The 15,621-nt window shown below is 31.6% G+C and overlaps 1 protein-coding gene across 2 annotated transcripts in view; it reads left to right on the forward strand.

The window, feature by feature from the left end:
- The first annotated feature begins 2,040 nt into the window (after nt 1-2,040).
- LOC125062775 (gamma-aminobutyric acid receptor subunit beta-like) overlaps nt 2,041-15,621 on the forward strand; it is a 36,849-nt gene continuing 23,268 nt past the window's right edge. For both annotated transcript variants that reach the window (XM_047668927.1, XM_047668928.1), the window contains exon 1: nt 2,041-2,174. In XM_047668927.1, coding sequence (XP_047524883.1) covers nt 2,089-2,174 — 86 coding nt within the window. In that variant the 5' untranslated portion in view covers nt 2,041-2,088. The remainder of the gene's footprint in view (nt 2,175-15,621) is intronic.

Here is a 15,621-nt window from a genome sequence, read left to right on the forward strand (position 1 = left end):
ATTTAACTTATCGATATTACACAATGTTCGATTCAGATTTCATCTCTATATATAATGCTAAGCAAAAGTCACCGAAGCTTGTGATGAGAAACCTTATTGTGCTTGCCTTGCATACTGATATATTTTCTCTTGTTACGGAACTTGCAAGAGGACTGGCGAGCTACTTCTCAAATATTTCCAATATTTATAGAAAGCCCGCCGTCTCGCAACTCCCGTCTACGCTTTTGTTGCATTGAGTGACGTATTTATATAAAACGGATTCGTTTTAAAGTTACTTTCTAGTTTCTTGAATTTTCTCATAAATGGCTTTGCAAGGAATAGAAAGTTTTCGAGTGTTAAAAAAAGATCAAAGTTTCGCTTGATTGAGATTGGTCAAACGGAATCACAATCACGCAAAATGTGTCATTGTTTTGTCTTTTGTTTTTCATTTTCACCTCTGTTAGTCTGTCAATATTTTTTAAAATAAAAAGGGTATCTTATATAAATTCACATTTAAGGGAATACAATATTTTAAATTGCATAAGTAACTTTGCGATGTTGTCATTTACTCTTGTTATTGACAATTCTAAACTTCTATGAAAGCTCTACTGGGTACGACTGCAAAGTTACGTTAGCTTTTATGCAAATTAATTTCGTAATAAATACATACTTTAGTTTTGAACGTCTCCTTCCTAAAGTTTTGAGCGTCACCATTCTAAAGTTTTGAACGTCACCTTTCTAAAGTTTTGAGTGTTTAGCTTTCATACGTAAATGCCACTTTATTTGTTTTTTCCTGTTAGAGTATATTTTATCATTTTATGCATTTAATATACAGCTTTTTAACGCGATTAATATTTCACTTATTTTGTCGTTATGTTTACACTATAATCTATGTGGTAGTAAAACTGTTCTTTATGAAATATTGTATACTTATAGCAAAGGTTTTTGCCCTTTTTCAAGCCTTTTTAGGGCGTGAGACAAACGAGCAGGCAGTCACTTGGAGTTAACTTCAGCTGCTTAGCGCTAACCACGAATACTAGAAGTTTTGCAAGTGCGTCGCTGGGTTTTAAGAAGGCCTTTAAAGTGGTACGGTCTACGCTCGCAGCCTCCTAATTCGTAACGGTTTGGAGTGGAACTGGCCGCAAAATGTGTCCTTTTAAGCGCTCTGTTATGAATCTCGACATAAATTCGGGGTCGACTTTTCATCAATTAAATTATAAGTTTGTGGCGCATACGAGAATAAATAAAGACGCATTAAAACCACGATTTGACTTATTATCAATGAGTATATACGTATTAGACTAATTAATAAATTATACTGAATTTTCACTCGCCTTAGAGTGAGCGTGCACGAGGGTTCTTAGAATAAAAATACCTAGAAAAATGAAATTTGTAAGCCTCTTATTCTTCGTCGGCTAACTAGAACGCACTACTTGTGCAGACGGGATCGTTTCACTCGGGGATAATTAAAAAGTAAACAAAACATATAGAAATATCTAGACGTTTCAGCGATAAATATTTCAATTTCAATTTTATGTTTATTATTCGTAGAAAACAGTGAAGAGGTTTACGTAAGTCACGTTGCTTTTTTAAAGTGCAACGTGTTTTAGAATTCTCCAACTAATTGACACAACGTGGATTTTATACAACGTGAATTTTATACAATGTAAACAACGTTTTTCATCTTTTTATTTTATCTTTTATAACATTTTCCTGTTTAACTTGAACAGCTTCGTTTATTCTCATTTTGGCTTTACAATAATACGGGTAAGTCAAGTGCATAGTTTTTAATTAATTTTTATCGGAACACAAATAGTGCGTACAAATAGATATCGGTGAAATCGAAAGTAACATGTTAATAAAACATGAGCGGTGGCGAAAAGTCGGTGCGTCGCAGCGTCAAGATGAAACGTTTAGTGCTTGTCGCTCGATAAGTGTTGAGGATCTGAACACCAACATTGCGAAAGAAAACGCCCGGGTTTGCGGTCGATAGGCATGAGAGCGCAAGCGCGAGTAAATGCTGCTACAGAAGTCGAAAGATCGCATCAGTCCGCCGACAAACTGGAAAGCGGTTGCTGCCAGCAGCGCCGCTGGCACGCGGCGGGCAGAATGACGTCTCGTCCGCGTAACATGCGATTTCTCGCGTTCGTATTTTCGCTCGCTATAGCATGGTTACCACATGCCGACCAAGCCGCGTGAGTATTCTCACATCATCATGAGGTCATGATCAGCATCATTTAAGTCATCATTGATGCGCACCGAACCCGCACCATCCCGCATCGATCACCGCATCGCGAAACCATAGCGTGCGAGCAAACATTCAAATAAAATTTAAATTACCGGGTTTTTTATTTTTTATGATTTTTAATTCAGCTTCGCAAACTTTTCTAAAAGTATTTTTTATTTTAATAATCAATTAAAATAATATTTTTTTAAATATTTGAAGTTAAATTAAAACTTTAAAATTATTAAATTATAATTTTGCACAATACCTACATTTATTTATCGGCTTTGAAAAATAAAATTACGAAATTAGCTACAGGATTTAGGAGGAGAACAATTAATTAAAATTTAAGTGACGAAAATATCCTTTTTAATCACGGTTAAAGTTTCCTTCTAAATATTGTGTCTATAAATCATTAACGTATTTAAATTTAAAGTGTGATTTACAGTGAAAAAATATTTTTTTAAATTCCAATAAAATTCAGGGCCTCTTAAATAGTAAGTATTATTTTACAACTAAGAAAAAAGTACTAAAAAATTAACCCAGTGCAAGATGTATCGATTGAAATTTGAAAAAAAACTACAATTAAACATTTTTCGTGAATCTTAGTCGATTCTTTGGATCACCTTGTGTTACAGCACATGAATGATAAATAATTCCTACATTCCGTAAATTGTCTAATTAATCTACAAAAATTAATTAAATAGTGTCGATATTTGAAGAGAAATAAAATTTTCAAGTTTATCTAAACTTTGTATTCATTTAAGTACCTATTGTCATACGAAATGTATTAAAAACTAGATGACCCGTCGAAATCCTATACCTATATATTTGTGTCATAATTTACAAAGTTTTAAGAATAGACCAAAGAGATCGGACCTCATAATATAGCTATGAAACTCAAATGTCTAAATGAATATATGACACTCCGTTTAATTCTTCCCTGATCTCCCACAAATATTTAAAGATCATAAGACAAACGAAAGCAATTCGTTTTATGTATTATACAAGATAGCATGATTTTTGTAGTTCAAAAAGTCAAAATTGTTTAATTCATACACACTTTAATTTTATTGTATCCAAAGGTTAAGACTATGCTTATGCGAACAGAAGATTGACATAATATTTCTTCATTGGATCTAAACGCGAATTTATTAAATTATTTACTATAAAGCAAAAAACGCTGAACGAACTGCTAAGACTAAAATAATTCTGAAATAACCATTAAAAAAATAGATTTGACAAATGCACTACCGTACGTCGTAACTCAAAACGATTTTGATATACAAGAATGTTTTACTTAGCGCTTTGTCTTTTATCTCCTATATTTAGTAGATCTAAGGACAACCGGTATCCCCACAACCTTTACCATACAATTAAAAAATATTTAGAAAGTAAATAAAAAAATCAATTATAAATAATTCTGAAACAACCATTAAAACAATTAGATTTGACAAGTGCACTACCGTACGTCGTAACTCAAAACGTTTTTGATAATATACAAGAATGTTTTACGAAGCGCTTAGTCACTTATCTCCTATATTTAATAGATCTAATGACAACCGGTAACCCCACAACCTTTACCATACAATTAAAAATATTTAGAAAGTAAATAAAAAAATCAATTATAAATAATTCTGAAACAACCATTAAAACAATTAGATTTGACAAATGCACTACCGTACGTCGTAACTCAAAACGTTTTTGATAATATACAAGAATGTTTTACTAAGCGCTTTGTCACTTATCTCCTATATTTAGTTGATCTAAGGACAACTGGTATCCCCACAACCTTTACCATACAATTAAAAATATTTAGAAAGTAAATAAAAAAATCAATTATAAATAATTCTGAAACAACCATTAAAACAATTAGATTTGACAAATGCACTACCGTACGTCGTAACTCAAAACGTTTTTGATAATATTATACAAGAATGTTTTACTTTGCGCTTTGCCTCTTATCTCCTATATTTAGTAGATCTAATGACAACCGGTATCCCCACAACCTTTACCATACAATTAAAAAATATTTAGAAAGTAAATAAAAAAATCAATTATAAATAATTCTGAAACAACCATTAAAACAATTAGATTTGACAAGTGCACTACCGTACGTCGTAACTCAAAACGTTTTTGATATACAAGAATGTTTTACTTAGCGCTTTGTCTTTTATCTCCTATATTTAGTAGATCTAAGGACAACCGGTATCCCCACAACCTTTACCATACAATTAAAAAATATTTAGAAAGTAAATAAAAAAATCAATTATAAATAATTCTGAAACAACCATTAAAACAATTAGATTTGACAAGTGCACTACCGTACGTCGTAACTCAAAACGTTTTTGATATACAAGAATGTTTTACTTAGCGCTTTGTCTTTTATCTCCTATATTTAGTAGATCTAAGGACAACCGGTATCCCCACAACCTTTACCATACAATTAAAAAATATTTAGAAAGTAAATAAAAAAATCAATTATAAATAATTCTGAAACAACCATTAAAACAATTAGATTTGACAAGTGCACTACCGTACGTCGTAACTCAAAACGTTTTTGATAATATACAAGAATGTTTTACGAAGCGCTTAGTCACTTATCTCCTATATTTAGTTGATCTAAGGACAACCGGTATCTCCACAACCTTTACCATACAATTAAAAAATATTTAGAAAGTAAATAAAAAAATCATTTATAAATACTTCTGAAACAACCATTAAAACAATTAGATTTGACAAATGCACTACCGTACGTCGTAACTCAAAACGTTTTTGATAATATACAAGAATGTTTTACTAAGCGCTTTGTCACTTATCTCCTATATTTAGTAGATCTAATGACAACCGGTAACCCCACAACCTTTTCCATACAGTTAAAAATATTTAGAAAGTAAATAAAAAAATCAATATAAATAATTCTAAACAACCAATGAAACAATTAGATTTGACAAGTGCACTACCGTACGTCGTAAAAATATTTTAAGTATCAATGAAAAAAAAATCACTATATATATTTTGAAACAACCATTACATTTGACAAGAGCACTCCCGTATGTCAAACGAAAACGTTTTTGACATATAACAAAGTTATACTTAGCGCTTGATTGAGAACCTTTAACTTAGTACCGAGAGCAACAGCAACCAAGGTTAAGATTCAATTCTGAACTAAATATAAAAAAAAATCCTTTGCCTCTTATCTCCTATATTCTCTTTTGTATCTATCTAATAGATCTCAACAAAACCGGCACCCTCACAACCTCTATCGTAAGCAATTGTCGCTTATGCAGATAGAAAGAATTCCATTTAAAACTCACTCCTAAAACGAATTTTTGGGCATAAAATAATATCAATCTAAATTACCTATAATTCGAATTATAAACAGTAAACGTCTCAATGTAACTCGCGATCTTGAATTTATATTATAAACATACATTTCAATATATACATCGACGGTGACTTTCGCTTTTCAAAAGCTCATGAAGCATAAGATGATTAGTTTAATAGCGAAAGTACACAGTTACGTCTAGCCACTCAGTCTAGAGCTTCTTGTTTTGAATACGTGGTGAGTTACGCAAACCCGTTGTAAATACGATAATGGACTAGAAACCTAGATTAACTTCCATTATAACCTATTTAACAGAAACTACGTCAGAAATAGGATTATTAATTATATTTATACCCAACGCTGTAATGATACAATGAATCTATTTACCAAATGTCACAAATACTTTATTAACTTGTTAAAGAAAATATTCTAAAATTCATGCTATCTTAATTTTTATGTTTTTGTCAAATAATGTGTATGTTAACGTAAAATTGTAAAAACCTCAGCGTACTACTTATAATTTAACGTACTTAGATACTTCTATAGACTACAATTTTATTCGTTCTTAGTAACTTCGATAGATTACAATCTACCTAATAATAATACGTTAAATTGTAAGCAGTTCGTTGATGTTCACAATCTTTCGACAGTAACAATCTCGCGAGATAGATTACAATCTAACGGTGTTTACAATTTTACGGTGACATATACAATGTAGAAAGAAAACGTAGAAATTTATTAGACTTTAGTCATGAAACATGAAGTAAGAATTTTAAAATAAACAACATTAATTTTAAGTTTAAATACTTACTATCATAATCAATAGATCTAATTTCACGCACGCTTAATTAGTAATACATACTCGTATAAATACATATATATTATAACATTTGAAACTAATTGAGCAAGGTAATACAAGCTATGCATTAATACACTACACTGCAACTATACACTAATATCGCTTTCACAGCACCTAACGCAAATATAACTATTCATTAAAAATTAACGGTTACTTAAGATTTACAAAAGTTATATAGACTCAATTCCAAGCTAAATCCCACTGTATATGCTTCCTTAAATTAGCTGTTAACTAATAGGATACGAATCATATCTTCTATTTAAGATAATAATGAACATCTCTGAGTAAATCTGTGTCTAATTTATTCTTATTTTTAAGTGAGGTCTGCGTAGAACAGATATTTTTAATATATTTTTTAATTTGTCTGGAAAACTTCGTGGAATAATAAAGATTAAGCGATCAGCCTTGCGATTCTGTAACTCACTTTCGAACTCACACAGCGGTTTTCGCATCGGCGGTCGCTCTCAAATCAGTCGTGAAGCAGTCATTTTATAATTTGGCATTCTGATAAACAATAAACTACAAGCTCCCACCTTTTGAGAATGCCAAGCGAGTGCCTTTTGAGATTTGAGAGCGACCGCCGATGCGAAAACCGCTGTGAGAGTTCGAAAAGTGAGTTACAGAATCGCAAGGCAGGTAAAGATATCACGAGTTCACCTACACGGGAAGAAGTATGCCATACATTCAGTCTTTAAGAAATAAATTTAATTAAAAAAATACTGATTTATTAATAAGAAATCACTCTTATTGGACCGCTTTAACCGAAAGAATTAATTATTTCATCATTAAAATATCCGCTAAAGGTAATTAGCCCACTAATGTGTACTGTACGAATATCACATTAATTTAAACATATCGGCTGCTGATTGAATTAATTAATTTTCCTCGAGCCTTTGTCATTATCGCACGGAAAAAGATTTTACGGAGCTGTTTAAAATACATTTACCGTTCAGCAATGAAAGTTAATTGTGAAACGTGAAGGTGGATATGTCTGAAAAACACAACCACTATGGATGACACTAAGACTATTCCCTAACTTGAACACTGTATTTTCAAAACATCGTAAGATCATCTAAATTTAACTTTGAAGTTTCTAGAAATTTTAACACAACAATTATGAAATTTAGCACAACCAACACCATCCGACTCCAAAGCTATCAAATACATATCAAACTGTTAAACTTTTGAAATTGAAAATATTTACTTAAATATATAGAATCGAAATAAAATTGACGGATATCTTAAATACTGCCGATCATTATATAGCTTACTAAAAAAATAAAACTTACAAATGTACAATAAGCTTCACGTTTAAAATTTCCCACAAAACCTTTTTACAAAACCAATATGGACCGTTTGCATTTCGCTTTTACCGGATGGATCCACTGAATTGATAAAAACCTATAGGGTTTCTATGCGTCAATCGTTGAAACTATAATTCCGATATCCTTGAAGTGGTATGTGTTAATTTTTAGCTTTAATCGACGATTATGTCCTATGTACATGAGTACTGTGTATTTAAATCGGAATGTTATACGCCTTTTTTTTGACAAAATATATATTCTACCCTTCACACGGAAATTAATTAAAATGACTGTATATAAAAATAAACAATAGAAGATGTTAAGTAACGAGCAGATAATGCCTAAGGTATTGGAATATGTTCCCGAAAATATCAACCAATGCGCTGTTACCATTAAGTGTAATGTTGACTGTGCGCAACCATCAGATCCTAGATAGCGTTTAATAATAATGATAGATTGATCAAACATGTTTGATTGAGTGCGACCGTAATTACCCGGCCTTTGTTGATTATATGTAACTAGTTTCCCATTATTTAAAGTACGGATGCCTGATTTTAGTCAATAGTACTCGTGGACATGTAATTTAATTATTGCAGTCAGCAGTTTACAATGAACTTGATACCGTAGTAACGCAGTTATTCATTTAGTCAGGTATTTGACGCAAAATACGATCATTATAATTATTCACCAGACGGCCGGCCAGCCTTTTGATCAACCGCGTGTATGATGTTGAAATATAATTGAAATTCGAATGTTGAAAGCAATATAAGACTTAATTTTTTTAAATCATTTCTTCGGCAGTATATTTTTTGTCTGTAGTATATTGTATGTATTAACTTCAACAAAGTAATTTTAATAATAATATATATTGTATAAGTAAATTAAATTAAGTTGAACAATATATACTAAGGGAACCTTTTAAAATATCACCCGGTTTTAAAGACACATTACAAGTTTGAAGTTTAAAGCATTTTATGTCAAAATGTCGGTACAGCAAATCCAATTTCGATAAAGTTTTAAATGTATAATTGACGTTAAGTTCTAAAGTGGCTGTTGTCATAAATTTTAAGAGTAGCTTATATAGTCTAGTCGACAAGTTGAAAATGGTACAAAAGAGAGATACTGCTCTTAAAATTATGTGCGATAGCTCATTGGATCCGGAATGACGTCTAGAAAAATGTGCCAAAAGCGTGTATTAGCACATAAAAAATTGCAAAAGTTATAAACAATTAATAATGAAAAAAAAGGCATTTCGTTTTTTGCCAATATTTAATGAACTATTAATATTTAAGAAATTTCAAAAAAAGATTCTGAAAGAGGAGTTCGAGAAAATTTCGTTAGTTAACATCTTTAATTGTTTATAACTTTTGCAATTTTTTATGTGCTAATACACACTTTTGGCACATTTTTCTAGACGTCATTCCGGATCCAATGAGCTATCGCACATAATTTTAAGAGCAGTATCTCTATTTTGTACCATTTTCAACTTGTCGACTAGACTAATATAAGATAGGCGAGGAAAATATATTTTACACATATTTCGCTTGATTGTGATTGTGTCCAAGTATCCAGTTCAATCGCACGCTACACGGCGTTCCGTTTGACCATCGTTAATTAATAATATCGGTTGACGAACGATGAAATGTTTTATGCTTTTAAATTCTGACCAATTTAACTCAAAATATCAACATGAATAAAGCGATATTTCATTGGAATTATAAATAAAAACAACTTGAACACTTGGAAAATGAATTTGTCTTCCCACGTTGTTTACTAAAAGTAGCTTGGCTTATAGTATGTTTTCGAATACAAAACATAAATTCAAATGAAAGTCGTGTAGCAATTTACTAATTTGATAAAATATATTATTAGCCCTTTACTTGTTCGTAACAATTTCCGAATGTAGAGATGTATAATAAATTGCCTAGGGAATTTTATATTTATGTAATTGAAAAACAAAATATCTTAAAAAACTTATGTTGGATAAACCTTTTGGTACCAATATAACTGTGAGATCTATAACTATTTTGTTAATTTTAGTCTTACTAGACAAACGAAGCAATCTAAAAACATCACTAAGAGTGAAACTGTTTTCAATTATTACAAGAATGTTTCAAGATTTTTTACACATTAATTCTCTTGTTAAAAAAACTTTCTCTTTTGGTCATATAATGTTAACGTTGTGTTGTTGTTAACGTGTTTCCTGTAAGTTTTTCACAGTTTGGTGAAATTTACATTTAACAAGGCAACTATATCTTACGATGTACATTGTAACACCACAATACAAGATATAAGCAACTATTACTACTATTCGCGATATTTCATATTATACTGAAAATCATTTAGATTATTTTTACGGAACTGAATGTATCATCAAAAAGTCCGCAGAAGTCTTGGTTGGCAGTGGACATTTGCTAAGTTCTATTCTCCTAGCTGTTTGTCTTACCAATACACTTTATAAACGAACAAAAAGAATATATTGAATAAAGGATGAAAGAATGAATTAGTTTTATTCAAAATGTGTAAAGTGCAAAACTGCAACAAGATAATCCCTGAGATTGACGCTTTAAGAACCTAAATCAATATTTGAAGGCGCATTAAAAACTTCACAGAATTGACCGAGCCTTGCTTCAATGAAAAATTTTCCGTGGTAAACGCTTACATACTTTTTGTTTCACGCCGATGTGTTCAAAGTTGTGTAATAAAAGTGTTTCTACAGTATTTTGCAAACATTGAACGCATATTTACTAGTGGCTAATAAATCTGGTTTGTAAATATTTCGGATATTTTTAGCTTTCGAAATGCAATGTATAAATTAATTTAAAAGTGTGTTTTTATATTGCCGTCGATGTAACGCTTGGTTCATATAATATATAATGGTAAATGGCTACAGAATTAAAATAGTTAAGCTATAAAATCATTTTATAAGGCATGAATACTTCATTCATAATTGTGGATGACAAAAGAATAGGATTGTTCACCGGTTATTCTGTCAAAACTACGAGATCGATGAGTATCGCTTTTCACCAGGAGCTTGTATTGGACAATATTTTTCGACGAGGATAGAAATATAAATGTATCTGAGATATCTGCCAACTTGACAGTAAATTATTCGCTTTTTTTAACTTTAATTGTCTATTAGCGATGTTCAAAGTCATAAATCATTTATTAATGTAGGTAACACAATGTAAACTTATGAACGTCCAAAAAAGAAATATACATTAAATGATTCAAATTTTACATTTACTGCCAGTTCTCAAATCAAGGGCGTAGAACGGAAGAGAAGAACTGGCAATAAACTCTCCGCCATTCTTTTTAATCGCTAAGTTTTTTGTTTTACACAATGTTTGTCGGGAGGTGCAACCATTACACCATGTTCCACATGACATCTTAAGTAATAAATAAATATTAATAACAAAGATTTGTCCTCTATCAGCAGGAGGCATAGTGAAATAGGAGCACATTGCCCAGCCCCTTATCTGGTTCTAATAGGTAGAACCTTTTAGAGGTAGAATAGGTATTAGAAAAACAATATAGTAAAATTTGAAAAAGTTTGTAATCAATAGCGGTGAGAAATAGGGCTGATATGAATAATTAATTTACTATATTAATAATATTGGCATATTAGCTACCTTTGAGCCAGTTCACAAATAGATGTTTAATGAAAACTAGAACCTTGAGACTGTCAAAGACAGAAAGTTTTGGAGGCAGCCGCAAATTTTAATTAAAATTGATTACAAACAAAATAGACTCAAGCATACGTTTTTAAGTTATCCGCGACGTAATCTTCATTTTTATAAAGCACCATCGCACTTTCCTCATTCGTCTAGTGGCTTGACGTGACTAGGTTACTGAATCCCGAATAAGGGCCGATAATAAAAAATTACATCTTCTTTTCATATCTTAAGGGAAGTTTTCGAAAGCCATCGTGATATTAAGGTCATTTCAGATATCTACCTGTATGGTATGAGAGTTATGGAATAAAAAGTATGTTCGTAACGATACACTTTTTAGTGTCGAGTGCTATACCTCCTATACCTACACGTCTTTAAGAGATAAGCCGTGGTTGTGTCCACCTGGAGGTGTTTAGAATTATTTCTAGGCATTGATACGTATTAGCGTGAAATAGCATGATTGGTCTAATAAAAGAAAGAAAATTTCCCGTTTCCAGAATGATGCTGCTTGTGACTTTTTTAAACACATTGTTCCAACCTAATTTATGATTTTTTTACTAGAGTCTAGAAATGGCTTCAACTTCGCAACGAATTCATTTAAATATTTTAATGGGTAGAAACCATTCTTCTCAATAAAACGACTAATAACGAATTGTATTTTGATGTGTATAGTCAGCGACTAACTATAAGTATTTTATAAAACCAACGTATCATAACAGAAGCAAACAAATCTTTACAAAAAAGTGCGCAAGTGCTAACGAAGGTTTTACGTAAATATTTTTTGGTTTTAATAGAACATTTAAATAACACAGGCTAAAATACTAATAACATGATAGAAGAACGAAATAGGTTCAGCTAATGCTCAACCAACATGGGTGGTGATCACATGTTGAAGGTGAGGCACTGGATTACAGAATGATATTCTCAAGATTACCAGAATCAGTTGTATGTAATATAATATTCAGCCTTTATAATGATTTTACACTCACACTTATCCATATTCTTTTTCTATATAGAAAGTGCTATACAGATATAAAACTCTAACCGTAAGCTAAGCGTACTCTTCTTATGGTACAGGTACTTAATTTAGAAGGCGTCGTAAATATAATAGTGAAAAAGCGTACTCTCTAAGACACCTAGCAGATAAATAGCGACTAAATCCATGTAACTCCGACAATATTTATTGAATTTAACACAAAACAATAAGCTTGAATTCTTTGACGTTTTCACTTCCGCACTTTGAAATTAAACAAACGTGAGCGAGCACTTACAACACTTAAGAAATAATATTATGTTTCACAAACAAAACAAGTGTAATAAAGTTATGGTATTGAAACCTAAAGCTAAAATAAAGCATTTTATATAAAGTTGATACAAAATGAAAGATGATACGAATAGCGATAAGGTTTATATAATTTAATTTGATTTGAATACTAATATTAATGCTAAAATACTGTTACTATATGTATTTTCATGAGAAACAACGAAAAACCCCAACGGAAAGCCAGAGAGATCCGTAAACTATTAAATATTTAATTCATACCTTTGTAGTTAAAATACCTGATTAATGAAAATACCAGCTCTCGTAATGAGCTTAAATTTTGAACGGAAATCCATTAAAACATAAAATTGATTTCGGTACATCGTTAAATATTTAAAATATCAAGTTTGAAAAGCTACAGGTGTAATTGCGTTATTCCACGTGCGGTATTCCAGGAATTTGTAACTATCGCTGATCACTCAATTACCTTCAAAATCGTGCATTATTTCCCTAACAACTCTATTGCCATTATTGTCCTCTATTGTAAAGGAAATTTGTATTTGAACACATGATTGGTGATTATTCCTGATTAAACACATAAACATGTTTATTTAAGCGATAATGAACTGAAATTTATGTAGATTATTAATGTACTTCGGTATTTTCATAAGCTTTGGCCTCAACATAATCATGGCAGGGAATAACAGTCTACTTGATGAGGCCTACGCCCCAATAGAGTGGCTAAACTATCCCGAGGGCTACAAAAGCCGGTACCTCTTTAAGTGCCAGAAATGGTTAGCTAGCCACCCGCCTGTCAGTAACAGCGACCGTGGATCTGGTGGAGCCTAAGTTGAACTGTTGTGAACTATGTTCCGGTTAGAAAAGTCGTTATTACTTTAGATCAGGGGTCTCCATACTTTCCAGCCTTAGGGCCATACTGATTACTCTAGTAAGTTCCGAGGGCCAAAACCATATGTCTTTATGCTTGTTATAAGTTATGTTTTTATCACAAAAACAATAACATTAAGCCTACAACAATGTTATTAGTAGTTAGCCCATGACCATATCAATGTAGATGTCATATTGATTCAACATAAAATTAGAATACTTCAGTGAACTAAATTTAATTTGCTATAAAAAATATGTTCTCTAAAAGGAGTTTTCAAGTATGCTAGCTCTCCGCGGGCCGGACAAAATCTGTCTGTGGGCCAGATGTGGCCCTCGGGCCGTAGTTTGGAGACCCATGCTTTAGATAAACAATTTCGGAATACCTATATTGACGGAAATATGTATTGGTTTTTCTTAAAGATATTTAATGTGCTCCTATAATTGTGTGGTTTTCTGGTAATATCGTCTCATTGAAAAAATTAAATTGATACGATTTGACATTTCCTCAAATGTTTTTTATAACATCTGTATACTTTTGATTGTCACGAATAATTTGTATATGAATTGCAGTGTATGTGTTAAAATTGTACAGAAGTATTAAATATTAATCACAATTTCTATATCTGAGAAACACCGATTTCCCGTGGCGCCAGGTAAAAAATATATATTTTTGTATTAGATTTTTTTAATCAGTAGCGTTAATTAAACAGTTAATTAAAATCCGGACCGCGAATAATTAGATTTTGTACGCAAATTGCTAATATTTGGCTCGTTCATCTAAGAGATTACGAATATATTTCCCAAAAAAGAGAGCGACTCGTGGCTAGCGGGTCCTCAACGAGCGTGACGCGTGGCATATCGATTTGTGGTCGTACCGCAAATTATACTCAAAAAAGTTATTTGTTTCCCGTTTCAAGTGGGTTGAGAGAACCAGACCGAATTTTATCACGGGCCATGTATAAAGTACATTATTGTATCAAAGACAAAGACATAAGAACCGGTTGTTGACTATACTCTGATATTGTACACATACTACAAACGTTATGCTATTATTTGTCTGAATATTACTATTATTATATAAACTACTAGCCGAGCGGCCAAGCGTTGCCGTGGCTAAAGTTTTAGTTATATTACGTAGTAGTAACCTATTCAAGGGAAACGGTAGAACACCAGTCATGGGGACCAACATACTTTTTTGGTGGTAATGCCATTAAATTGTAGCTAATATTTGAAACGTTGGTACTTTCAACACAGCGCCATCTGTTAGAATTGTGACTATTAAATAATAAACAAAATTTTTTCAATAAAATAATATTGCGGGTGTAAATTGAGATGTAAGCTATCCTATCTTTTAAGTTGGATCAAACTACACACGGTGTGCAAATTTGATTGAAATCGGTTCAGTAGTTTAGGAGTCCATAGCGGACAAACAACGTGACACGTAATTTATATACAAAGATTTATATTATATACGTAATAACCAATAATGTTATTTTCAGTTAACGAGAGTAAATACTAATTGCATACACCAATCGTGGTCAAAATGTAAATTATGAAATAGTTGGTATGTTAAGCAAACAACATTATTGTACAATATACATATAAATGAATCTACACAATAATGGAATCTATGTCAGAGTGGCTTTGTGAGTAAACTAATTCCGGATAAAGGATTTATTGCGTAAGTTCGATCGATCACGTCTATCTCAGGTCTAGACTTTGCACGTTGCATCTATTGAGACTGCAATTGATCTGGATAAATTTCCTCGTAATCTGTCTAGACTATACAAAGTGAAAACTTAAACGCCAATGGCAAAAGATGCAGCGTAATATGATCAAAGTATATAAGTCTAATGCGAGTCAAGTTCAATTCTTGGCCAATAAAAGAGTTGACATCTTAATAGGTGCCAACTTGTATAGAACAACTGATTAATTTATACATAATATAAACAAAGAACAAACCTCTTTTAAAGTACGTAAGAGTAGATTAACGCAAAATTTATGTTTTAGTAAATATATATTTTAGTGTAAACATAAGAATATTATTAACGCTCATACTATATTTAATTGTACAGTAGAATTTGCTTGTTATTACAAAGGTAAT

This window comes from Pieris napi, chromosome Z (assembly GCF_905475465.1).
Source record: "Pieris napi chromosome Z, ilPieNapi1.2, whole genome shotgun sequence".
In the NCBI taxonomy this organism is placed as follows: domain Eukaryota; kingdom Metazoa; phylum Arthropoda; class Insecta; order Lepidoptera; family Pieridae; genus Pieris; species Pieris napi.